This window comes from Erinaceus europaeus, chromosome 8 (genome assembly GCF_950295315.1).
Source record: "Erinaceus europaeus chromosome 8, mEriEur2.1, whole genome shotgun sequence".
Taxonomy (NCBI): Eukaryota; Metazoa; Chordata; class Mammalia; order Eulipotyphla; family Erinaceidae; genus Erinaceus; species Erinaceus europaeus.
In genome coordinates, this window is record NC_080169.1 from 27177525 (window position 1) to 27204419 (window position 26895).

A 26895-nucleotide genomic window follows, 5' to 3' on the forward strand; every position below is an offset into this window, starting at 1 on the left:
CTGGAGCACTCACCTCTTATGGTTGGTGATGACTTCACCTGTAATCTCTTGTGAGAAATTCTGTGTACTGCCATGCTATCTTCCCACCCCATGCCACTAATTCTTAATATCTGCATTTTACTAACATAGCTGGATGAAGTGTGTGTAGTGACAACTGCCACCAGGCAGCAAGATGGCAAGTGTCATTTTGAGATGGCTATGGAGTCACTGAGAGTTTTAATTTCAACTTTATCATTTTCACTGAGAAAGAAGTGAACTGTCCAACGTACTCTTTCCTGCCAAATACAGAAAACTTACATGGAACTGTGGTTCCAAATCTAGTAGGATTCAAAACTATGAATCTGTTTTTCAAGCTTCTTCGGCCCACACCTTGAGCTCCTATTAGTACTAATGTCTTTCTCTGGAAGGGAGGCATTTTGGCGACTTCTTCATATATCTGGATTTCATGACGATCAAATTCTAAATATAAAAGTAAATAGGAAAAACAATACTTTTCATACAGATGAAAACCTTGTTATTCTGCTCAGTGATAGTTTGTCTGAAGAGTTAAAATCATCCAAGCTATACTCAATTTGTACAGATTTGCTTTTATAAATTTGGTGAAATACAAAATATGCTTTTATGTCCTGATTTAAAATAAACATGTTCTTGTCCTTTTATCTGGAAAAATTTGTCTTATCTAATTAGAGAAATATCAGATTTTGCAGTTATTAAAACCAGTTAATTTTCAGCGACCAGGTTCCAGATGATATCATGATGCCAACCCAACTTCCTTGGGCACAAGACCCCACCCATGTGTCTTGTAGCCCTCCGACTCTCCAGAGCCCTGCCCTACTAGGTAAAGAGAGAGTCAGGCTGGGAGTGTGGATCGGCCTGCCAATACCCATGTTCAGCGGGCAAGCAATTACAGAAGTCAGACCTTTCCCCTTCTGTACCCCATAATGACCCTGGGTCCATACTCCCGGAGGGATAAAGAATTGAGAAGCTATCAAGGGTGGGGATTGGATATGGAGCTCTGGGGGTGAGCACTGTGTGGAAATGTACCCCTCTTATCCTATAGTCTTGTCAATATTTTCATAAAAAAAACCTGTTCATTACCAATTCATCACAGAAAATGATTTCTTTAATGTAAGTCAATTTAGTTTTCATGATCTGTATAAAACTGTTTTCTATATATGCAGGACAGCAGCAGATCTAGTGTGGCTGCCTATGAAGTCCCACAGAATGTGTATGCCCCTTCATTGATATGAATGAATACTGTGTGGAGACTATAAGTCTCCACAAGTAGTCATAAATGGACACAATGTAACTATATTAATAAAATTAACAGTCTATTTATATTGATATCTGTGAGTATAAATTCATAAAATATAGATACAAAAATGTGCAGAGACAGCATATTAATAACTAAATATTAAGTTCCTGAACTTATACATAAAATAAAATGTAATATACAAATTGTTTTCAATAGAAACAAATTGCAAAGTTGTAATCTTAGTGGGTAAATACGAGTTTTCTATTTTGCAAGGAGGCTTTAAGGGCATTTAATGGATAATAATGGCGAAGCAGATTTGAAATATTACCTGCATTATGACTCTCTCAATTTGTGGTGTAAAATTTCTTCCTTTAGGTTATTAACAGCAACTATTCTATGTGCAATTTCTCCACAGTAGATTAAACTGACATCAACAGAAAGTATCTCTGCTGATTATTTTCTTTGCAGTGAGTTATTTTATTAGCAGTACAGAAGTAGTTCTAAAGTCAAGAGAGTACTTTATTTTTAAAGAATTAAAAAATTATTTTTTATTTTATTATTTATTAGACAGAGAAATTGAAAGGGAAGGAGTAGATAGGATGGGAGAGAGGAAGAGAGACACGCGCAGCCCTGCTTCACCATTCGTGAAGCTTTCTCTCCTGCAGGTAGGGACCAGGGGTGTGAACCCGGGCCCTTGTACACTGTAACATGTGCACTCAACCAGGTCCCAAGAAATTACTTTAAAAATGTGAATCTACAAGTAAGTCTCAGAGTTTTTGATTCAAAAAACTGTATTTCACTCTGATCAGTTTCTACATATGAGAAGATTAACTACGGTAGTTGCCATAGTTATCTTTCTTTGAGTCTAAGTAGTTAAAGAAAGAATTTTACTAGATCAGACTAATTTGTCTTGTCCAGTACTATTTTTCTTAAAAGCACCAATGGACAATGACATGATAGACTATTGTTGCTCTTACTATTAATATCTTCTTAAAGACATTTTTTCTTTATAAATGATACAACAAGAACTTTAAAGTCCCCTGAACAATACCAACTACAACACTGCTCTTTCATTAATACAAGCATAAATCTTAGTTAATTACTTTTCCTTTAACTACATTCATAAAAGCACATCTATGGTATAAATACATATGATATCAGGATTTAAGTAACCTGTTTACATTATATTGTGCCATGTGTTTACATGCCAGTCCCTAGCAATTTGGCAGTAATCTAATTTGAATTACATCCATTTGAAACTATAGAATTTGTTTCACTGACTAATGACAGAAAGCTGATCATCACCGATGATCTCAAAGAACATTTAAAGCATACCTGCATTTCTGGTTGTGAGATACATCATTTTTTTCTTTTTTTTACTGCTCATGGTTCCACAAAAAGGTCCTGAAGGAGAAAAAGACAAACATAACGTAAAGGCACATCAGAATATAACTGTCCTGTGCTATTATACAGGGATAGATGGTCGTTTTCCCATAGTGTAAGGGCAGGGGTGTGTTGAGTCACTGAACTCTGAAACTATACCAGCAGGTGGCAGAAAGGGCTCAAAGTTTGAAAGTATACTACAAAAGCAGATGGGAGGATTAACTTTAGATATACTTAAAATAAATTTATTTGGTAATTCAGATGAAAGAGGGAAAGAAAGGTGGCCATAAGGAACTACTTGCTACTTATTATGCTGAGTTCATCACCTGAATTGTCCCAGTCTCTTCTAACAAAGGCCTTTCTCTTCTCTTCCAGGAACTGGCTTGGAATAAGACCAGCACTTCCTCCCTCTTTCACATGGCTAGCCTAGAATTAAATTAATGAATTGTATAACTCAGTGACTACAATTTGAGACCATACTGCAACAAGTAGAACAAACATTAGTTAAAAAAAAAAAAAAATCACATGTACTCTTGAGAACTGTCCTCGCCATTTAAATTCATGTGCTGTCAGTTCAGATATTTTATGTTTTAGCATTAAGCAATCAACCAGCACCTAATTAATCTTATACCTGATAGCACAAATTTACTACCAAAATACAAAGTTATACACAGGCTTTTTAAATTATTAAAACTTTTAATTCTAATTCTAAATTAAAGAATGAAATGGAATAGAATCTGTTAACAAATTCATTTGACAACCTATAGTAAGGCATTTTGTATGAACCTTAGTTCCATTATGTTACTCTTTTTGTAAGTGAAATCAATGGAAAAGAAAAGGTACTACTGGGAAAATAGAGTACAGAGTTTAATTCATGTTACCTGGTATCTGATTATCAGGCACTAAAATTAAATTAGGCAAAATTCCTCCATTCCTTTGTCTTTCAAAAGAACTTACTACAGCACTGTTCTGGGACAGAACATTAGAGGCTCACAACCTCTGTGGTCTATCTGGGTCACTAAGAGGAGGACCCAGGAAAGGTTATTATGTAAAGGGCCTGGTTTCATTGGAGTAGGGACAACCTGGCTGTGACTGATAAACCTCAATACCATCTCTGAGCCCTGGTGAGGGTGAAGCTGAGCCAAGAAAATGGGTTGGGATGCTACCATTCAAATTCTCTCATAGAGATGAAGAGAAAAACCAGGATAAGTGGCTCCTCGGGTGGTAATAAAAGAGTGAATGGGTAGAACGAGACACCTCACCAAGTCACAGCATGCCCCTCAGGTGTTCAAAGATCACCTTAAAGGGTCACAGAGACCATCATTATAGCAATTGCTATTTTCAGAGGAAAACAAGTTAACTACATATAACCATGTACTCTGGATCTAAACTTGCTGTGCTTTCTTGATAAGATACCAACTGCTTCAAAAATAAGGACTTAAAAGTTTCTCCATGAAACAGATTATAAAGAACATTTGAAGAAATGCTGTCTCTAAAAACACTTGGACTCAACATACTAGATAAAGCTATAAATAATGCTATGAATCCTTACTTGAAAAAAAATTAGGTAATACTTTGCCTAACGTCAAGAAACTAACTTTAAAAACAAATTCAAAGAAGTGGTATTTTAAAAACAGTGCGTGACAAGTAGCTAGTAGTGCTTTATCCTATAGTTCAGTGTCTTTATCTTTACAACTAGCATAGATAAGTCTGGTACCATTTTCTACAATCAAAATCCTAGACAGTAGCATAGACCACAGATGCAGAAAAAACAAACAAACAAACTGAGATAATCATGGCAGGCCATTAAAAGAGGAAACAGACAGCATTTACAAAAAGGGGAAAAATGAAACATTCAATGAAGGAAACAGTCATCCACAGAAGGTTTTTTTTTTTTGGATGAAAGCTTTTAAGAGACCTCGGGAGAAATAGTGCAGTTTCCAATGGAGGGAATGGGGACACAGAACACTGGAGGTGGAAACAGTGTGGAATTAATTATACTCCTGTTATTACATAATTTTGTAAACCAACATGATATCACTAATAAAATAGGATAATGGTTATGCAAAGAGACCTGCATGCCTGAGGCTGATCCACCACTAGCTAGAGCTGAGCAGTGCCTCTGGTAAAAAAAAAAAAAAAAAAAAAGGAAAGAAAGGAGAAATACAGAAGAATCACAGATACAGTTTAATTTACTTGTAGTTCTTTAACTACACAATGCACCTGTTTAAAATATTGTCTTAATTTAAACTTATAAAGACATTAATAAAACTGTTCTAATTCTGCAATTATTTTCCCCTTATTAGTCTACATAATTTATGAGAACTATTAAGAGTTACTAATATTTTAATATAAAGTTCAGTACTAATGCCTGGGCCCTTTTCTCTCACACATTATCTATAACGAGATTTTCACTTGCTCAGACATTTTATAGGATTTCTAGGTTATTTCAGGTCTGAACATTGTTGTGTTGTAATTAGCTGATGTAAACAACCACAAAAACCACAAAAATAGGGGAGTCGGGTGGTAGAGCAGCCGGTTAAGCGCATGTGGTGTGAAGTGCAAGGACCAACATAAGGATCCCGGTTCAAGCCCCAGGCTCCCCACGTGCAGGGGAGTCGCTTCACAGGTGGTGAAGCAGATCTGTCAGTGTCTTCCTCTCCTCTCTCCATTTCTCTCTGTCCTATCTAATGACGACAACATCAATGACAACAACAATAACTACAACAATAAAAAAAAAGGGCAACAAAAGGGAAAATAAATAAATATAAAAAAATTAAAAACAAAAACACCCCCCCCACAAAAATAGATTTCTGAAAGCAGTATTGGGATAAAGGAAAAAGAACATCGTATATACCTTATGGTAAATGGAAAAGGTACAAATACAAAGATAATGCACACTGCTTTCACATATACAGACATATTCTGAGACCAAACAGCAATAATAAATCAACTCCTTATTTCTTATGAAATTAGAAAAGGTGAGTAAATAAATCTAAAAGCTTGTGGATTCTTGTTTTTTTTTTTTTTTTTCCCATTTTTTGCTACTTGCTATGAATGTACACAGAATGAGAACAAGAGAAAGACTACTTAGTTTGACCATAAATGATTCCTGCTTAACAAAAACCAAACACTGAATTTATCCTAAAAGTCTCCTGCTAAACAAACAGAAAACATTGAAAAGGGTTGACCCCATATAAATTCTTTTCACTCAAGGGTGAATTTTACTGCAATCACCCATGTGGAAGAACAATTGGTCTGATCCCTAAATCAATGGGCTAGCACCTCAGGCTAGTTAATTCTGCATTTATTTACAGCTACTCACAAATTCCCTCTCAATTTGGTCTTCTGTCCACAAAATTAGCAGCCATGAAGCAGGAGCTGTTCATGCAGGAAAAATCATTGGAACAAATGCTAATACCTTCTTCCTGAATATTCAGATTCTGGTCAGATCTAAGATTGAAAATAAAAAAGTAGTTGAAGAAATTTTGAGAGGCATACTAACCTGCCACCAGTTTGGATCTTCTCTGTTTACAATTTGAAGAATTTCTCCTTTTGAAAACTTCAATCCTGCTTCTTTGCAGGGTATCAGGTTATCATTGTATGGATTATAATCAAAATGACATTTCACAAATACCTAGAACACACAGTACAATTAAAAATACTATGATTTCTTTTTTTAATATTATTTTCCCTTTTGTTGCCCTTGTTTGTTTATTATTGTAGTTATTGTTGTTATTGATGTTGTCGTCGTTAGATAGGACAGAGAGAAATGGAGAAAGGAGGGGAAGACAGAGAGGGGAAGAGAAAGATAGACACCTGCAGACCTGCTTCACCGCCTGTGAAGCGACTCCCCGGCAGGTGTGGAGCCGGGTGCTTGAACCGGATCCATACTCAGGTCCTTGTGCTTTGCGCCACGTGCGCTTAACCGGCTGTGCTACCACCGGACTCCCAATACTATGATTTTTTACTAGATAGTTGAAATCTTTTTCAAATCACGGTGATGTCATTGTAACTGACAATGTAGTTAGTACTTCTAGTAAAATATTTGCTTCCTCAAATAATGATTAGGACATTCATAGTTTGATGTTAGGAAAAACAAAATGAACAATTGTACCAAATTAAATTTCATTTCTATTTTATCGATTAGTTTTAAATCAACACATTCTGATAAGCATTCTGTTCCACTATTCTTACACTTCCCCCAATCTTTTCACCACTTCCCAATCTATACTACATAATTTTTAAGTTAAGTAACTGCTTTTAGTTAACACCCTAAAATAATGTATGTACTCATTTTAAGGCATATATTACAGATATGTTAGGACTGGACATTTTGAAAGAGTCTTGAAACCAAATTAAACCAAAGTTTACTTCAAGATCTGACTTGAAATATATTTAGTAACCTTCAAAGCAATAAAAATCTAACTTTTTCCCTGGTATCATCAGAAATTAAAAAAATCACAGGTCATCTACACTGGACAAAACTAGTGTTATAAAAATAATTTAAGGGCTGGGGAGACAGCATAATGGTTATACAAAAAGACTTTCAAGCCTGAGGCTCCAAAGTCCCAGGTTCAGTCCCCAGCACCACCATAAGCCAGAGCTGAGCAGTGCTCTGGTAGCTCTCTCTGTGTACATTTCTCTCTGTATTCCTCTTTCACTAAAAATAAATAAAATGTTAAAAAAATAATTTAATAAAAATTTAAAAAAATTAAAAAAAATAAAAAAAAAATAAAAAAATAAAAAAATTAAATAAATAAAAAATAAAAAAATAATAATAAAAAAAAATAATTTAAATAACCACCATTAAATTAATTATAATACTGAAGTCAATTTCTAATTTGAATGAACTTAACTCTACATATGTTTAAAATGTATTATTAATTATGTCAGTTTCTGCTACAATATTCTGTCTATTCACTTTGCCCTGAACTCTAATTTAGTATCTGTTGGTACAATAATTTTTTCACAAACATATTTACAGAAACTCAAATTTTGTCTTCAAAAGAACTGGCATTAGTAAGCAGGTACTCTTTACCAAGCAGGAAAGCTCATAATTATTAGTCACAATAACACTGTCATTTTCTACTTTTTTACTCTACTTCTACACATACATCAAACAAGACATTCAAATGACACAAGTAGAGGTAACATTATATTAGTGAGACAAAATGTAATGTGATGGATGCATATTAAGATAATTTAAAAGCAACTAAATTTAAGAACTCTTTTGGCAAAATTTTAAGTATTAACAATTAGATGGCTTTTGACAGGAAGCATTCAAAAATATTTCCATAACTTTCGAAGGCTAAATATTAATACTTAAAAATCAGTAGACCAATAATTTTCTTCCTGCTACAGAACTATCTAGGAAGCAAGCATATAAACAATATTAAGACTGCTAAAATGTAACAGCTGACTGGGACAATGGTTTGCAGCTCAGTTTTGGCAATGAAAAAATTCAAAACGATTATTAAGATAAACGTAGTTGGCTAATAAGACAGAAAACAAAGTACCAGAGAAGGCCATGGACATCATACCTGACGGGCTTGTGCAGGATGCCTCCCCATACTGATGCAACTCTAAAAATATATTTTTCATTGCATAAATACAGCCAGATCTAAATTTATAATTTATCAAAATACAAAAAAAAAAACTGGCCCAATTTTATTACTTTACTCATTTGGTAAAGCAACTATATCCTTAGTTAACTATCCACAGGGTATATAGGATAACTGAAATGTTAGAAGTGACTGATGAGTCAGGAAAAGAGGGTGAATATGCTATGATGTAAAAACAACACCTGGGTAAGCCCTACCATTTATTTATTTATTCCCTTTTGTTGTCCTTGTTTTTTTTTTTTTATTGTTGTTGTTGGATAGGACAGAGAGAAATAGAGAGAGGAGGGGAAGACAAAGAGGAGAGAAAGATAGACACCTGCAGACCTGCTTCACTGCTTATGAAGTGACTCCCCTGCAAGTGGGGAGCTGGGAGCTCAAACTAGGATCCTTACTCTGGTTCCTATGCTTTGTGCCACGTGCACTTAACCCACTGAGCTACCGCCCGACTCCCTGAGCCCTACATTTTAAGACCACACTCAATAAACTGAACATATGAAAAGTCAATTTAAAATATATTATTTATTTTGGGTATATAAAGAGAAATTAAAACAAGAAAGGGATAAGAAACACCTGATGCCAGCACTGCTTCACTGCTCATGAAGCTTGACCCCTGCAAGTGGGACCAGATACTTGAACTGGGATGTCTTTGCAGATTGTAACATGTTCAACTCTATCTACCACATTCACCACCACCTGGCCCCCAAGGATACTATAATCTAACCAGGAATGTGTTTAATATATTTAACATTCTTATATGTGGGGCAGAATGTATTTTATAACCACAAACTCAGAATTTACAAACAGTTCAAATTTAAAATATTCATTTCATTCCTTTAATCCTATCAAATTCTCTCTCTTCCTCTCACTTGGTGTGTAACAAGCCATACTTAATAAAATGTAAGAGATTTTTAAAAGGAAAAGTTCTTATTTTTTCCATTTATCAAACTAGTTTTAGAATGTTACTCTCATGCTTAAAAACCCAAATTAACCTAGATTTACACTGAGGTTTGAAAATTTGCCTGAAAAATCAATTAGCCCACCCTCTGATCTAAACATTTTGTAATTATCTGTCTATTAGTACATTTTAAAGTGTTGCATTAACTAAAGTTGGGATGTTGGGGATACTAAACTTTTGTGGTGGGTGTGGTGTGAAACTAGACCCCTGTAACCTTATAATCTTGTAAAGTACTATTAAATCACAAAAAAAAATTAAAAAATAATGTGGCTCACTAATCTTCTACTTGTGGTAACTGTTTATTAAGAAGTTGCTAAACACAATACTAAAATGTTTCAACTTCATATTTTTATCACTAGCATGACCAACAACTAAAGTAGATGGAACAGTGCAAAGAAGTACACATGACCTTTTAAAAAAGGATATGTTCAAGTCCACTCAGAATAAAAATATAAATGAAAATTGCATTATGACACTTTCTACCTACCAGGTTAGCAGAAATCTTAATATTTGATAACACTCTGTAGGTAGGACGAGGGGTCAGTAAGCATAGGCTGTTAGAAGAATTGGTTCAATCCCTTGAGAAGACAAACTGACAATTGCTATAAAATTACATAAATACGGGCGGAGGGTAGATAGCATAATGGTTATGCAAACAGACTCTCACACCTGAGGCTCCAAAGTCCCAGGTTCAATCCCCCGCACCACCATAAGCCAGAACTAAACAGTGCTCTGGTTAAAAAAATAAAAATAATAAAAATAAAATAAAATAAAATTACTCAAATACAAAACCCCTCTGGAAATATAGTCAATAGCAATGCTGCTCAGGCACATAAAAAATGACATATGGTCAAGACTATTTACTAAATAATTTCAAATAGCATGAGACTTGTACTTGTTTAACTTTTGGGAACTGACTAAACAAATCTGAGTCTTTGAAATTTAACACTATGCAGTTGCTTATGATGGGCAAGGGATGTCTACCTACCCAAAACGAAGGATTCTCAAGACACATGGTTAGTTAATTGAACAAAAATAAGGTTCAGAATAGTATGAACATTATGAAATACTTCATGAAAAAGTGGTAAGAAAATAAGAATGTATAATTGGAGTAGAGAGACAGCACAATGACTATGCAAAAAAAAAAAAGATTTTGCATTTGAGGTTCTGACATCCCAGGTTCAATCCCCAGCATCATCATAAACCAGAAATGAGCAATGCCTCTAGTTTTTGGTTTTTTTTAAAAAGGTATACCAGCTCAATTGACAAGGATGCAGAGTTTACCCAGGCTCCTGTGCTAACCATGAATAGACATGGGCCCCAGGCCAGATTGATGGGGTTTACAGTTAATTGTATTTATATACTTTTTCCTATTTGGGAGCTTCTCTCTGCACTTATCCAGCTTTCTAGTCCTATCTTCAACCCTGACACCATGTCCCCAGACAATACTCATAGCCCACGCACAAGTTAGCTGTTGAGCTCAGGCAAAAATTAGTAAAGTCATGGGCCCCTTGGAATATACCTAAAATAGATTTCCTAGCTCCTTCCAACATGAAGGCTACAAAGCTTATCTGTTATATTCTTACCTTTACGTTCCTGAATATTAAACAAATTGTTTTGCTTTATATCTTAATGCTTTTCAGCCACCAAGTTGTAGATGCTACCATGACATCAACCTGACTTCTCTGGGCAGATGACCTCACCACTGTGTCCAGGACCCCACTCTCTCCAGAGCCCAACCCCACTAGGGAAAGACAGAAACAGACTGGGGCTCTGGATCAATCTACCAAACCCCATGTCCAGTGGAGAAGCAATTACAGAAGCCAGGACTCTCACCTTCTGCAACCCATAATGATCCTGGGGATGAATAGGGAAGCTTCCAATGGAGGGGATGGTACATGCAACTCTGGTGCTGTGAATTGTACCCTTCTTATATCAGTCATTATTAATTCACTAATAAAATATTTTATATTAAAAGTATGATTTTATTTATATTGTATGTAAATAAACTCTAAAATTAAACTATATAGAATGGCTTCTTATGAGGGAAGAGGTCTAGATTGACAATGGAAGTGATAAGTACAGAGACTTCAAATTAATATATATTTAATTTTTTTTGAATTTTGAGCCACTGGAAAGACTCATCTATTTAAAAATTAAATTCTCAAGGTAAAAAGATAAAAATCAAGTAACACCTGTTTCTGAATAAGACTCTACAATTTGGGGTACAAATTTTGAAGAATTGTTAAGATTTACTCCTAGACATAAAAATGACAGTCTTTACTGCAAATGAAGTCTGTCACAGCTGTATATGTAGATGCTTACTAATGACATATAGAAAAGCAATTCACTTTTTAATATCAATCTTATTGGCAGACACCTTACTAAATTCTGTCACTTCTAATAGTTTATAGGCTGAGGGGGATTTTATTCAAAAACTCATATTACCTATAAATAATAAGTTTTGTTTTCTTCTTTCAAAACTTTTGCTCCTGTAATTTATTTTTGTCTCCTTGTACTTTCTATACAACTCACATTATTCAGTTTATTTCTTCCTTTCCAAACTTTTTATTTCTATGATATATTTGTTTTCTTGCGCTTACGAATTTTTAATAAAATATTAAACATGGAGTATAACAGTATTCTCTAATTCTCACTTTTTTAAAAAAGTATTTATTTATTTATTCCCTTTTGTTGCCCTGGTTGCTTTATTGTTGTAGTTATTATTGTTGTTCTTCATGTCATCGTTGTTGGGTAGGACAGAGAGAAATGGAAAAAGGAGGGGAAGACAGAGAGGGGGAGAGAAAGACACCTGCAGACCTGCTTCACCACCTATGAAGTGACTCCCCTGCAGGTGGGGAGCTGGGGGGCTCAAACCCGGATCCTTACGCTGGTCCTTGCGCTTTGCGCCACCTGTGCTTAACCTGCTGCGCTACCGCCCGACTCCCTAATTCTCACTTTTTTTTTTTTAAGTAGACAAAGACTTAGCACTTATTTTAAACTTCATGTTTTGACTTCTTTAATTTCATTAACTGAAAATAAATGTATATAAGCAACACTTTAAAAAGCAACAGTATCCAAAGGCCTCAGAATTTAAATTACAGATGTTCATATTGCATTGTATCTTAAATAAAAATTTTAAATGCAGCAAAGTTCTTTAAAGACTTTTTTTTAAGAAGCTGAGTCAATACTGTTCATGCCATTGTTGGACAACTCATCAAAATTCCAAGCAAGATCACACTATCTTCCCCAATAACAAGTGGTATTTTTCCATTCAGTATCAACCAGTGTTCTTAAGCTTGTCAACACCAACCTGGTTTAAAATGCTAGGTGGCATTTCTGTCTGCTGCTCTGTCTCTAATGACTGGTAATGATGAAAGTGTTTTAAAGTAGGTTTGCAAATATACTGTCTTTATCTCTTTAATACTAGGGATACACTTCATTCCGAATCTTCCCAGAATGGAAGTTTTTAAAAATAGCTTTGTTTTTGTGGTAATCGAGGTCTACAAGACACTGTTTCAAAATCAGAACTTCTTCCCTCTTAAAACTATGTTACCACACCTCACCTCACCCCTTACTAAAGCATAGATCTCTCCACAAAACCCACTGGGATCTTCTCCACTCTTGCACTTCCATCACCAGTCTCCCTTGAAAAAAGTATGTTTTGTGGTTCAAGACCAAACTCTTGTTTTCATTTGACTTTGTTTTCTTCCACACAAGTCAGAGAAAACATTCAGCATTTTCCTTTTATAAGTCTTTAAAAAAATATCTGTAAGTTCTTACTTGCTCCTTCAAACCTAATTGATAACCTAGGTTTTGGGGGTATTGGACTCTCATTTAAAAAACATTTATTGGGGCTGGGAGGCGGCACACCTGGTTGAGCGCACATGTTACAGTGTGCAAGGACCCGGGTTCAAGCCCCTGGTCCCCACCTGCAAGAGGAAAGCTTTGCAAATGGTAAAGGAGGGCTGCAGGCGTTTCACTCTGTCTTTTTCCCTTCCTATCACCCCCTTCCTTCTCAATTTCTGGCTATCTCTATCCAATAAATAAATAAAGATAAACAAATTAAAAATTATTTAGTCATTTTTGGAGAGAGAAAGAACTTGAAAGGGAAGGGAAAGATAAAAAGACACCTGTAGCACAGTTTCACCTCTTGTGAAGTCTCCATGAGAGACTTTGGTTTTACTAAACATCTCAAATTGTTCTGATAAAGATGATCTAATGACCAGACTGAAAAATACCACTGTGTGAGGAGTGCTCCTGACTTCCATGTGCTCTTAAACCTATCAGAAGAACAGTTGAAGATAGTTCACTTGGGAACACACCTGTTTTTGCTATATGCATGGCCCAGCTTTGCGCTTGCTCCCGTCACAATGGGAAAAGCTTTAGAGCTATCATTTCTTCCCTTCTCTCCATTTGAAAAAAGTCAGCGTGGGACAGTGAAGCCGTAGAAATCACAACAAAATAGTTGAAATGGGTCCATGAGTATGTAGAATGGATTTGTGAGGAACTGAACAGATGAGACAGAACAAACTTGCTCTCCTCCCTAGATACTTTTAGTAAGATGATCGGAGTCCACCCAGGTCAGTCCTAGTTTATGCCTATTGCTACAGCATAATTACTAAGAGTGTCCCTTTTACTTCAAACATTGTACATGTTAGACATCTGTAAGCCCTCCTATGTAAGGCCTGTTAGAATTGCTTTTCATTTTCATGGTGGGTCAGACTAAAGACTGTCTCAGAGTTAATTACCTCAGCTTCCCCACTCTAATTCCATCTCCCAGTTCTAAAGACTAAATAAAAACTTAAAGAGAACATTAATGGGGGGAAAATATAATAGCTAATTTCCACACAGGCTTGCACTACAGAGTACCAGACTAATTCATCCAGTATAGATTCTACAAAAGAGTTTGTCAAAGCCCCAGCTACAAATACTAATAATTATTTTGCAAATATTACAAAAAAGTATAAAAGTTCATTATGGTCATGGTAAGCTGTATAAATTCAGAAGTTAAGATCACAGGGGGAGGAAGGGAAACCTCCTTAGCATAAATAATAAGAAAAAAAGAGAGTAAATCTTAAATTCTGCTTTTCTAATCTATCAAAGTCCAAGGGAAATGTACCCAGTGAGGAGTAAAGGTAGCCTGAGAGTCAGTAATATGACTTCTAAACCCATTTATTTCATGACTCTTGAAGACAAGCCTTCATTTCAACCAAAATTCATTACAATTTATTTTCAGAAGTCCAACTTACATGTTCTCTTCATAATTTAAAGTCTATCCTCTCCTCCAAAGAATAATATAAAACATATGTTCAAACATAAATAACCTAGGCTTTTACATTTCTTTATAAATATTTATTTATTTTCCCTTTTGTTGCCCTTGTTTTGTTGTTATAAGTATTAATGTTGTTGTTATTGATGTGATCCTTGTTGGATAGGATAGAGAAATGGAGAGAGGAGGGGAAGACAGTGGGGAAGAGAAAAACAGACACCTGCAGACCTGCTTCACCGCCTGTGAAGTAACTCCCCTGTAGGTGGGGAGCCAGGGCTCAAACTGGGATCCTTAGGACGGTCCTTGCGCTTTGCGCCACATGCACTTAACCTGCTGCGCTACCGCCCAACTCCCTAGGCTTTTACATTTTTATATTAACAATATTTTAAAAAGACATGGGTAATATCTTTAAAAAAAATCTTGTTATTTTACTCACACATGAAACAATTTCTAAAATAAACAGGAACAATTAAAAATACCAGTCTAACAAACTTGATTTTTAGTTTTGTAATATAAATTTGAAAGTTCTTTGGTTCCAATATGCCTCCCCACCATAACTTTGTGCTCACTGATTTCTGTGAAATTAATTTTATTACATCATTATATCACTTAAAAATTTCTTTTTATCTAGAGATAGAAAGTCAGAGAGGCAAAGAGAGGTGGGGTGATCATGGTAGAAATGTCTACAGCACTGAAAGTTCCTTCAGTGTAGTGGGGACTATGGTCTAACCTGAGTCACACATATGCCAGTGCCTCTATTCAAATTAGTCAGTTCACTGACTTTAAAAAATTATTTATTTATTCATGAAGAATGATAGGCAGAGAGAGAGAGAGAGAGGTAAAGAGAAACAGACATTATGGTACATGTACTGCCGGGGATTAAACTCGGGACATGATGCTTCAGAGTCCTGTGCTTTATCCACTGTGACAATTCCCAAACCACTGGACTTTTGACTTTTTTTTTTTTTTATTGCAACAAGGGTTATTTATGGGGCTCAGTGCCAACACTATATCCACTGCTTCCAGCTGCCATTTTTTCTGTCCCCCCTACCCTTTATCTGACAGTAGAGAGATCGAAGGGGAGGGGAGACATAGAGGAAGAAAGAAAAATAGATACTTGCAGACCTGCTTCACCACTTGTGACATGGCCCTCTCCAAGAGGGGAGTGGGAGCTTGGGCCCAGACCTTTGCACTTGGTGATAATGTGCACTTAACTGAGTGAGCCATTTCTCCACTTTAGTACATTGACACTATGTTGCATCATCATCATCATCACAACAGTAGTAGCAGATATTGCTTTCAAGGCTTTAGAGGAACTAACTCATTTAGTCATCATAACCATTTTTTGAGAAAAAGATCAGTCAACTAGCTATTATATGAGGAAAATGAAACAGAGAGAGGACAAACTTTCAGGTAGCATTGGTATCTGAACCTAAGCTGTCACCTTAACATTTTATTAGAATTGTCTTTCATAATCCTGTCATGCCCCAAGTTTGCTACCTGGTTACCAGATATTCTCTTTCTCTCAAATTAATTCAACAAGGCTAGATAATAATTGTCCTTAAAACACTCTCCTTTCCAACAATCTGTTTTACCCCCAAATTAGTTACATAATATAGATCAAACGTGAAAAACCAGGTGTCCAAGATTCTTTTCAGTTTGTACTCATTCATTCTTCTTTACTTTTTTCTCTATTTATCCTATCATACAAAGAGAGGCAATGGAGACTATATCCTTATATCCATACAGAGCCTGGAATATAAAAGGTATCAAGATATCTGCTAGATGAGTGACTAAAGGGCTTGATCATTATTTTTTTAATCTAGCTGTAGGTCACTGTAATGTCAGGGTTCATGGTGTCCATGCTAAAATTTTTTCTTACTTCTTTTATTAAAGTAAGATAGCTAATTGTTTATAAATTAAAAAATTCACCCACAGACCAAAAAAAAAAAAAAGCAACTCAGAACTAGAGTTATTTTTTTCTTCTCTTTTCTTTAGTAAAAGTGAAAGAAAAAAAAAATACAAAGCATCTTCATATTACCAAGCATTTTATTACTAACCTGCTGAGGAGTAACGGTATCTCTATAGCTTGGCAAAATTTTTAAGGTGACACTTCCACTAATATTTTTTAGTAACTCTTGTAATTCCTTTGGATTACTCCCAACTTCATGGCCATTTACTTCTTTGATGATATCACCCACATGAAGCAGGCCTTGTCGATCTATCATTCCTCCATGCAGGATTCGTGCAATTACCAGATCATTGTTTTCAACTCGAAATGTTACACCCTAGAGAAAATAAACAAAATCATCAGTGATATTAGATGATTAGAAATACATCTTAAATATTCATAGATATTGATATAAAAGAAAATAAATCTAAAAGTAGATGAGTGAATCATTCCTACTTTTTCCATGTTTTCTCCTGTTCCATTGTTATCCCATTAAAGCATGAACAACAGTGACATTCTTTTTTTTTTTTTTTTTAATGAACCATACAGATCACTATTGTTTTTTTTAAATTTATTTCAGGTCTTGGGATATTTCTTTCTTTTTATTTATTTTTCTTTTACTGGACTACTGATCAGCTCTGGTTTATGGTGGTGCGGGGATTGAACCTGGGACCTTGGAGCCTCAGGCATGAGAGCTCCTTTGCATAAACATTATGCTATCTACCCCCGCCCTTTCTTTTTCTTTCTTTCTCTTCACTGTTCTTACAGTTAAGATTCATAAGTAAGAGTTACAGCAAAAAATTATAAACTTGATTATAATTGCCACTTTATTTTTAAAATAAATTTATTCTGTGTTTTGATACTCTCATCAGCAATAATCTGAGTTCAAAAAATGATAAAACAAATGTTAATGAACTTTCAAAATATGCAAATTATAATATGAAAGAAGAAAAAAACAGAACAATAGTAACAAGGTTACAAGTACGTCAGATTTCAGCTGGCATTGACTTATCTACTCACCAATGGTTCCCCAGCTCTTTTGTGAATACCAAGAATACGAATGGCATCTACTGGTAATAGCTGGTTATTGACAGAAGAATTATTCATTTCTGGGCTTGAAGGAGGTGAATCATAACACTTTGATGCCACAATATCATGAGCTTCCAGGAGTGACTGTGAGGATTCAAAACAGCCCAGGATTATTAATTACTTGTAGAATACATTATTAAAACAACTCAACTGATTTTCCAAGATGTATCATGGAAGTTTCAAGCATAATTTAAATTAAAATTTTGTGAACTTAACCTACATTTTTCTAAGTGTGATACAATGAAGGCATGGAATTTCACTGCCACCAACATTCAATATTTATCACAATTTCTGTATGTTGATTCTCATATAAATTCAAACAGTAAGTGCTGATATTTACCTTAAAAATCAGTATTATATTAATAACAATCATACTTTTTAAAAGATCTATTTATTTATTTTATATGTCAGAGCACTCATTCTGGCATATACAGCACCAGGGACTGAACTCAGGACTTCATACATTCAAGGCCTGTGCAATATCCACTGAGTCACCTACGTGAAGTATATAGAAAATGTCTATTATAAAGATGTGCAAGTACCCCCATGTTCATAGCCGCATTATCTACAACAGCAAACATTTGGAAGCAACCAAAATGCCCCTCCACAGACGACTGGTTAAAAAAGTTATGGGGCATATACTCAATGGAATATTATTCAGCAATAAAAAAAAGATGATTTTACATCCTTTGGGATAAAATGGATGAATCTTGAGAACATTATGCTAAGTGAAATAAGCAAGGAGGTAAAGGAAAATTATAGGCTGGTCTCACTCATGTGGAATTTAGAGAACTGAACACACATACATAAAATAAACAACCAGACACAATACAACCCATATTTAAAATGGGAAAACTATTATGGTTACCTGGGGGGGAGGGGAAGGGCACAGACTTTCAGTGGAGGGAAGATGTGAAACTCTAGTTTAGTCCTATTATTTATTATTTAGGCCTATTATTTATGGCATGTGGGGGGGTGGATAGATTTAATATCTCAAGTTCCCCAACTGCTTAGACTATAGCTCTAAGCACAAACACTAGCTCTTGCTAATATTTATCTTAGATTTGCAAAATGATCATACTCTGATAAGGGGATTGTTTGTGGATCTCTAAAAATGTATCGGAAAATAAAGCTCTGCAAATATCTAAATCAATTACAGCTTTATGCCAGATAGGTCAAGACTTTTTGACCTTGTAAGTATTTAAAATATAAGGAGGTCTGGATACCACTAGAAGCATTCAGATCATAGTGAAGTATAATAGCACAGATACTTAGCCCCACAACTAACCTGATAATAATAATTATCAGGTTATAATAATTAATTATTGATATTTTAACTTTCTCTAAGACTATAAGAAACCCCTTGCATCCTCTTTAAGGCCTGCATTTCTCCTAGTCCTGGTACCTCTAGGATATGCCCATACTTCTTAAAATTCCTTTTCTATGACTCCTTACCTTCATACCAACTCTGTCAACTTTAACCAAATCGCTACTGGTGCTGCCACCCCTATGCTGCTATTGAAATCCCACTGTGGACTGTAACCTGAGATACCAGCCTGAGATGTCAACCTCGAAACTCTTCAAATCTGGTGCTCCATTCTGACACCATTCTCATCCAATCTCAGGTTAGTTACCACACTCAAGCAAAACTATTATAACTGTATGCCCCCAGGAACATGCCTAAAATGGTTCTCCTAGCTTTCTTCTACCCTAAAATCCCTAATCTCATCTGCTCTGATCCTACTTTCTGGTTCCTGTTCATTAACCATCTTGTCTCAACTTAGGTCATGCCACCTTGCAGATACCAGGCTGCAGATGCTACCTGACTTCACCTCAATTTTTCTGGGCAGATGATCTCACCAAAGTGTCCTGGGCCTTCGCATCTCCAGTGCTCTGGTCCATTAGGGAAAACCAGAAACAAGCTGGGGCTATGGTTCGACCTGTCAATGCCCATGCTCAGCAGAGAAGCAGCTACAGAAGCTAGAACTCCTACCTTCTGCTCCCCATAAACAACCTTGATCCATACTCCCATCGGGGGAGAAGTGCTAGGATGAAGATAAGGGGACTCTGCACTCCAGCTCCATCAGCACCCAGGAAGAGAGAAGGAAAAGGAGAGGGACATGTGGAGGTAGTTACGATGTCATGAGTGGTTTAGAGGGAAAGAGAGGATTGAATCAGGAAGAGAAGGGGTAACTTTGTATAAATGTGGATAGTTTTAGAAAAGATGGTCGGCCCATGTCTACAACTTTAGGGGAACTGTGGTGGACTGCAGTGGGGAGAGTGAAGATTCAGAACTCTGGTGTGGGAATGGTGTGGATTCAAACCCCTGTCGACATGTAATTAAAAAAAAAAAAAAAAGATGTGCAAGAAATTAATAAATATTAAAAAAAAGGCAACAAAAGGGAATAAATAAATAAATAATTTTTAAAAAGGTGTGCAATGACTGGGGAAAATCTCTCCTTAGTCAGTCAGGGTACTTATTTTCAAGATGGCACATACAGCGGTGCAAGTGGAGGAAGCTCAACACTTTAAAAAAACAGGAGGACTGAACAGACATGTTACCATCTGAGGTTGATAAAAGTCAGTGCATTGTAACTAAGTAGTTCAATTAAAGAAAAAGCTCTACCTTGTATAAAAATACCAGTTAGTAAATGGAGAATGATGAGAAGTTTTAATTATTACACAGCCTCTAATGAAAATATTGAACCAAGAATTATTTGTGTTCATTATAGGTAAATAACTGAAAGAAAACAGCATTTGTATAGTGCTACAATAATAATAAACTAGATTCTTTAATAAGAGAGAATTTCAAAAGATGAATTAGATTGTCACTGACTTTAACTAAGGGAACAATCAGCACCAGTAATGGTGGCTCAACTAAGTATCATTTTTCTTGATGTAGTTTTATTTATGCTGCATCACATCACTTAAGATAGTTCAAAATACTGGGATGGATGGGTGGAGGGGAGAGTACTGGTCCAAGAAGGATGACAGAGGACCTAGTGGGGGTTGTATTGTTATTTGGAAAACTGAGAAATGTTATGCATGTACAAACTATTATACTTACTGCTGAATGTGAAACATTAATTTCCCAATAAAGAAATAAAAAAAAGATAGTTCAAAATAATAAACTTGAAGCATTAGCTTTTTAGATGGATACAGAGAATACAAGGAATAACTGAAAAACAGAGCAAGAAAGCAACTACATAAATCCAGTGAGAGAGATTCTGAAGGACAAACACCTGCTCTTTTCCATAGGTCAACATCTCAATCAAGGGATAAATGGTTGGCTCAACTAGATGCTACAAATGTGCCTAGGTTGGAAACTTGTATGCAAAATTTTGGTGGCAAAAGGAAACACATGAATTTGTATTATTTATGTCACAAGCTTTATATATGTAATACAAGAGATGAATTGTATTTATACATCTTCCCCATATTTGGGAACTACTCTCTTCCCTGATCCAGCTTTCTGGTCCTTTTTCCAGCCATGACATCATCTCCCCAGACAATAACTTGGATCCACTGCATATGAAATGTCAGGCTCAGGGGAAAGAAAAACAAAAACAAAAAACACAAGTTTAGTCACGGGCCTTTTGGAATATAAATAAAATTGGCCTACTATCTACAAAACGGAGACCCCCCTCCCGCCCCAACTCTTCATCTGCACTATTCCAGCCTTTAAGTTCATGATTAGTCAACAATTTGTTTGGCTTTATAGGTTAACTCTCTTTTCAGCCACCAGGTTCCAGATGCTACTGTGATGCCAACCAGACTTCCCTGGACAGACAATCCCACCAATCTGTCCTGTTGCCCTGATTCTCCAGATCCCTGCCCCACTAGGGAAAGAGAAAGACAGGCTGGGAGTATCGATTGACCTGTCAACATCCATGTTCAGCGGGGAAGCAATTACAGAAGCTAGACCTCATAATGGCCTTGGGTCCATACTCCTAGAGGGTTAAAGAATAAGAAAGCTATCAGGGGAGGATGGAATATAGAGTTCTGGTGGAAGTAATTGTGTGTAGTTGTACCCCTCTTATCCTATGGTTTTGTCAGTGTTTCCTTTTTTAAAAAGAAAAAAACAGACATTTGAACAGAAAAAAAAAAAACCTTTAAAATCCCCAGATTTCCCACTATTTATACTGCCATCACATTCTTGCTTTTGTACTTAACCATCCTAGCTGTCAATCTGACCTCCTTCAACCTTGCCAAAGGTTCCCTATTGGTCTCCAAATTAAATCAGGTGGCCCTTGTGTAAAGGTGCCTTTCACATGTGTACATGCTTTAGTTTTTTTTTTTTTAAACTATCTCCCTCCAAATAAGGCTTAATTTAGTCTTCAGAATAATGATAAATTTAAGATACTAATTTATTTAGAACTATCTTATAAATCTTCAGATGCTATACTAACATTATTGGAGGGTCACAGAAAGCCTAAGGAAAAGCAAAGAGGTCACTCTTATAACTATGACATACCTCACTGTGATTTGAATTCGATTTGAATTTGAATTTGTGATTTTAATTTCCCTAATGACAAATAATGAAGAATATTTTCTCAAGTGCTACTGAACATCTATATACCTTCTTAGGAGAAGTGTCTATTTAGATAATGTACACGTGCACGAGTATGTGTGGGTATATGTGTGTTTATATATGAGTACTTTATATTTTGGATATCAATTTCCTGCTGTATTAAAAAGTAAATTTCAGAGTGGAGAAGAGAGCATAATGATTATGCTAAAAATAATAAAAAAAAATCATGAGTGAGGCTCCAAAATCCCAGGTTTAATTACCCACACAACTATAAACAAGAGCTGTGCAGTGCTCAGGTGAGGGGGAAAAAATCATTTCCACTTAGCAGGTTACCTTTTCATTTTAATGAAGGTTTCTTTTGCTATGTGGAAGTTTACAGTTTGACTAAGTCCATTTGTTTATTTTTACTTTTGGTTCCCATATCATTTTAATTGACGCCCCAAGGACATTTGAAGGGTAATTTCAAAAAGCTTATGACCATGTTTTCTTTTATGTACTTAATGGCTTCAGATGTTATATTTAAGTCTTTAATCCACTTTGAATTAATGTTTATAACTCTATGTTACAAAATAGTAGTCTAGCTTCATTCTTTTGGTTTTGGTTATCCATCCTTCCCAACACCATGTATGGGAAAAACTTTCCTTTCTCCATGACATATTCAGAGAAGAACAGCACCCTTTTACACTGTTGATGGGGTCAGAAAGCAGTATGAAGAATTCTCAAGTAATAATAATAAAAAAATACAAATTTCATAAAAATTTAGCTATTACGCTTCTGGATATTTACCCAATAATGAAAATACTAATTTGGAGAGATAACTGTTTTAAATAGCAAAAATATGAACTCAATTACCCATCAATGTGTTGAATAATGATGTGGCATATATGCAAAATGAAATAGAACTCAACTATGAAAATTAACATTTTGCCCTTTGTGACAACATGGATGGACCTAGAGAAAGGATGTAACATTCAGTAAAATAAATCAACTGTGTTTAAATATTCTCAGTACATAGCATTGTTAAAATATTGGGTTGTCAGAAAAGTCATGACATATTTTTCTATATTTCACTTTCCCCCCGTTTTTCTATACAAAACTATGTCATGGCTTTCTAGACAACCCAATAACTAGATTGTAATTTTCATATTTATGAAACATGTTGTCAAATAATTTTCAAAAACATCAACTTAACCTGGAAATTAACTACAAAAAATATGTAAGGAATATAGAAGATATGGGCAAAGAATGATAGGGAAAGAAAAGTCACCTGAAAGTGAGGCTCCTTGAGTATACCAACCAGTTCTGCCACATTTTCATCCACATTTATTAGAGGACTGATATCTTTAAGAATTTCATTGACTAATTCCAAGTTATTGTCACTGACAGCTTCTAGTTTTGAATCTTCTAGTCTTTCATGAGCCTGAAAGACAACTGTATATTAATAAGTAATAAATCATTGTTTGGCTTTGACTGCTGTTTTTTCTTTTCACAAAGAAAATTTAAGGCTTGATTTATTGAATAACATTTAATATTAATCAGAGAAAATTTATAGATTATACACTGTATGTCATACAACATAATACTGGCCCCTACTACTATCCTAAGTGACAAGAAACTCATTTCTTTCTAAGTCAATAAAAAACTGATTATCGCAGATAACAATTTAACAAAGCACATTATATTCTATACTCAAAAGAATTTCCTAGTGACTCTTTAGTCAGGCTGAAACTCAGATGATACCGTTAATGTTTTGTTAAAATAAATTAAGCATAATAAAACCATTTCACAATATATATAGGTCCAGCCTTTACTCTGTATAATTACCATGGATAATACAGAGCTGTATCTCAACTGTCTTTCAAGAAAACCAACAACAACAAAAAAATTGCTATAAACTTGTATATGCAACCTTAGGAGAATTACTGTAGCTTCCAGTGGAGGGAATGGAGATACAATATTAAATCATAAACAAGTTTTTTTTTTAAAAAACTGCTTTAACAAAATTTTAAAAAGAAGAGGGAACATAAGATTATATGGATTATCAATAAGAACCATTGAAATTCATTTGGGGGACTCACTGAAATCTAAAGTTACCATTTTTGAATTTTGAAAAATCATCAAAAATTCAGAGAAGATGGTCTGTAAACTGGATCACAAAACACCATGATTTCACTCTAGGAATGCTCCCCTCATGCCTACATCTTATACCGATTATTTATTTACTAATTGTTATTTAATTTTTTTAAATGTAGTAGTAAGGATTGAATGAACTCTACTGTTGAGCCACCTCCTGGCTAAACTTTAATTTTCACTTTAACGGATTCAAGACATCATTCATTTATTGATTTACTTCCTTACTGGGGAGTAGAGGGAAGCAGGTGTAGGACAGAGTATCAGCTCCAGTTTATGTGGTGTTGAGAATTAAGTGAGAGGGTTTTATGAATTAAAAGTCCTTCTCTACCCTCTGAGCAACCTCCCTGACCACAAGTCCTTTATTTAAAAGATTTATTTAATTTTCTGAGAGAAAATTAAAAAGGCACCAGAGTACTAATCAATTCGAGCAGATGCACTGCTAGGGACTGAACTACGGAGCCACCTTCCTGGCTCATGTTTTTCTTCCCATTTTATTGCCCTTGTTGTGTTTGTTGTAGTTGTTATTATTGTTGTCATAGCTATTGCTGTTGGGTAGGACAGAGAGAAATCGAGAGAGGATGGGAAGACAGAGATGGGGAGAGAAAGACAGACACCCGAAGACCTGCTTTACTACTTGCAAAGCGACCCCCTGCAGGTGGGGAGCAGGGGCTCGAACTGAGATCCTTATGCTGGCCTTGCACTTTGCGCCATGTGCGCTTAACCCGCTGTGCTACTTCCCAGCACCCCTCTCATTTTTTTTATCTCACAATTTTTTCCATAGAAAATGCATGTGTCACATGTCACTCTGTTATAGACAGAAGGAGGGGGGAGAAGGGGGGAGAAGATAGAGAGGAGAGGACAGAGCACTAGTTAATCTTAACAGTAGAAGTAGAGTTTTAAACTCAAACTGAGATAGAACACTAATAAGCAAGCTTCATCTTTTTAAGTGTTCTTTGGTTTATTTGATAAATGGGTGATGCTATATGGTACTGAAGACATGTAAAGCATAACTAATTCATAAATGAAACTGTTAGATGACAAATCTTACACAGTATTTTAAGATTTATCTTGTAAGTGCGGAGGAAATATCCAAATCTCAAGAAGCTGTAAAATTAAACTTTATCTGCTATGTATAATTCTTTAGAGTCCAAGCACAAATTTTTAATTAAAAAATAAAAACATGTTTTGGGGTGCCAGGCAGTGGCATACCTGGTTAAGAGCACACATTATTAGTCAACAATTTGTTTGGCTTTATATGTTAACTCTCTTTTCAGCCACCAGGTTCCAGATGCTAACATGATGTCGACCAGACTTCCCCGGACAGATGACCCCACCAATGTGTCTTGGAGCTCCGCTTCCCCAGAACCCCAACCTACTAGGGAAAAGAGAGACAGGCTGGGAGTATAGATGGACCTATCAATGCCCATGTTCAGCAGGGAAGCAATTACAGAAGCCAGACCTTCCACCTTCTGCATCCCACAATGACCTTGGGTCCATACTCCCAGAGGGTTAAAGAACTGGAAAGCTATTAAGGGAGGTGATGGGATATGGAGTTCTGGGTGGGAATTGCGTAGAGTTTTACCCCTCTTATCCTATGGTTTTGTCAGTGTTTCCTTTTCATAAATAAAAAATAGTAATTAAAAAAATAAAAGAGCACACATTACAGGGTGCAAAGATCCAGGTTAAAGCTTTTGGTCCCCACCTGTGGGGGTAAAGCTTCCTGAGTGGTAAAGCAGGGCTGCAGGTATATCTCTGTCTCTTTCTCTCACTATGTCTCCTTCCCCTTCTAATTCCTTTCTGTCTCTATTCAATAATAAATAAAAGAAACCAAAAAACTTGTTTTGGGGAAGCTGGGCAGTAGCACAGCAGGTTAAGCACACATGGCGCAAAGTGCAAGCACTGGCATGAGGATCCCGGTTCGAGTCCCCACTCCCCACCTGCAGAGGAGTCACTTCACAGGTGGTGAAGCAGGTCTGCAGGTGTCTCTCTTTCTCTTTCTCTCTCTTTCTCTTTCTCTTCCCTTCTCTGTCTTCCCCTCCTCTCTTCATTTCTCTGTCCTATCCAACGATGACAACCTCAATAACAACAACAATAAAAACAACAATGGCAGCAAAAAGGAAATAAATATTAAAAAAAAATTTGTTTTGGGTCCAGCAAAATAGCTCACTGGATGGCGTACTTGCTTTGCCATGTGTGTGACCAAGGTTTGAAGTCAGCTTACATTATATTGGCGGAGACTTCTGTGATGCTTCTCTCTCTCCCCCTTTCTTCTACTTTTTAAATATTTATTTATTCCCTTTTGTTGCCCTTTTTTATTGTTATTGATGTCGCTGTTGTTGGAAGGGACAGAGAGAAATGGAGAGAGGAGGGGAAGACAGAGTTTCCTGTGAGGGGACTCCCCTGCAGGTGGGAAGCCATGGGCTCGAACCGGGATCCTTATGCTGGTCCCTGCACTTTGTGCCACCTGTGCTTAGCCCGCTGCGCTACTGCCGACTCCCTCTCTCTCCCTTTTTATCTCTCTCTCTCTCTCTCAGCCCATGAATGAGGAGGTCTAGGCAATGACAGGAAAAAGAAAAAAGTACGTTCTGCTTAATGTATTTTTTTCTAGGTAATTCACAAGAGTGAAAAAAATAATTTAAGTAAAAGATGGAGTTATGTATTCTGCTATATTTTAAAGAAACATCTCAAAAAGGGAAAAACTT

At 35.9% G+C, this 26895-nt stretch overlaps 1 protein-coding gene across 7 annotated transcripts in view; it reads right to left on the minus strand.

Moving 5' to 3' along the window:
* Positions 1 to 26895, minus strand: part of PALS2 (protein associated with LIN7 2, MAGUK p55 family member) — a 103828-nt gene that overhangs the window by 16060 nt on the left and 60873 nt on the right. For 6 of the 7 annotated variants that reach the window (XM_060196077.1, XM_060196076.1, XM_060196079.1 and 3 more), the window contains exons 3-9: positions 23328 to 23480; positions 17461 to 17613; positions 16550 to 16777; positions 6144 to 6275; positions 2965 to 3064; positions 2591 to 2659; positions 298 to 459 (exon numbers count right to left, since the gene is read on the minus strand). In XM_060196077.1, the coding sequence (XP_060052060.1) occupies positions 298 to 459; positions 2591 to 2659; positions 2965 to 3064; positions 6144 to 6275; positions 16550 to 16777; positions 17461 to 17613; positions 23328 to 23480 (997 nt within the window). Of the gene's footprint in view, positions 1 to 297; positions 460 to 2590; positions 2660 to 2964; positions 3065 to 6143; positions 6276 to 16549; positions 16778 to 17460; positions 17614 to 23327; positions 23492 to 26895 lie in introns of all 7 variants that reach the window. The other variant, XM_060196080.1, reaches the window with a different exon arrangement.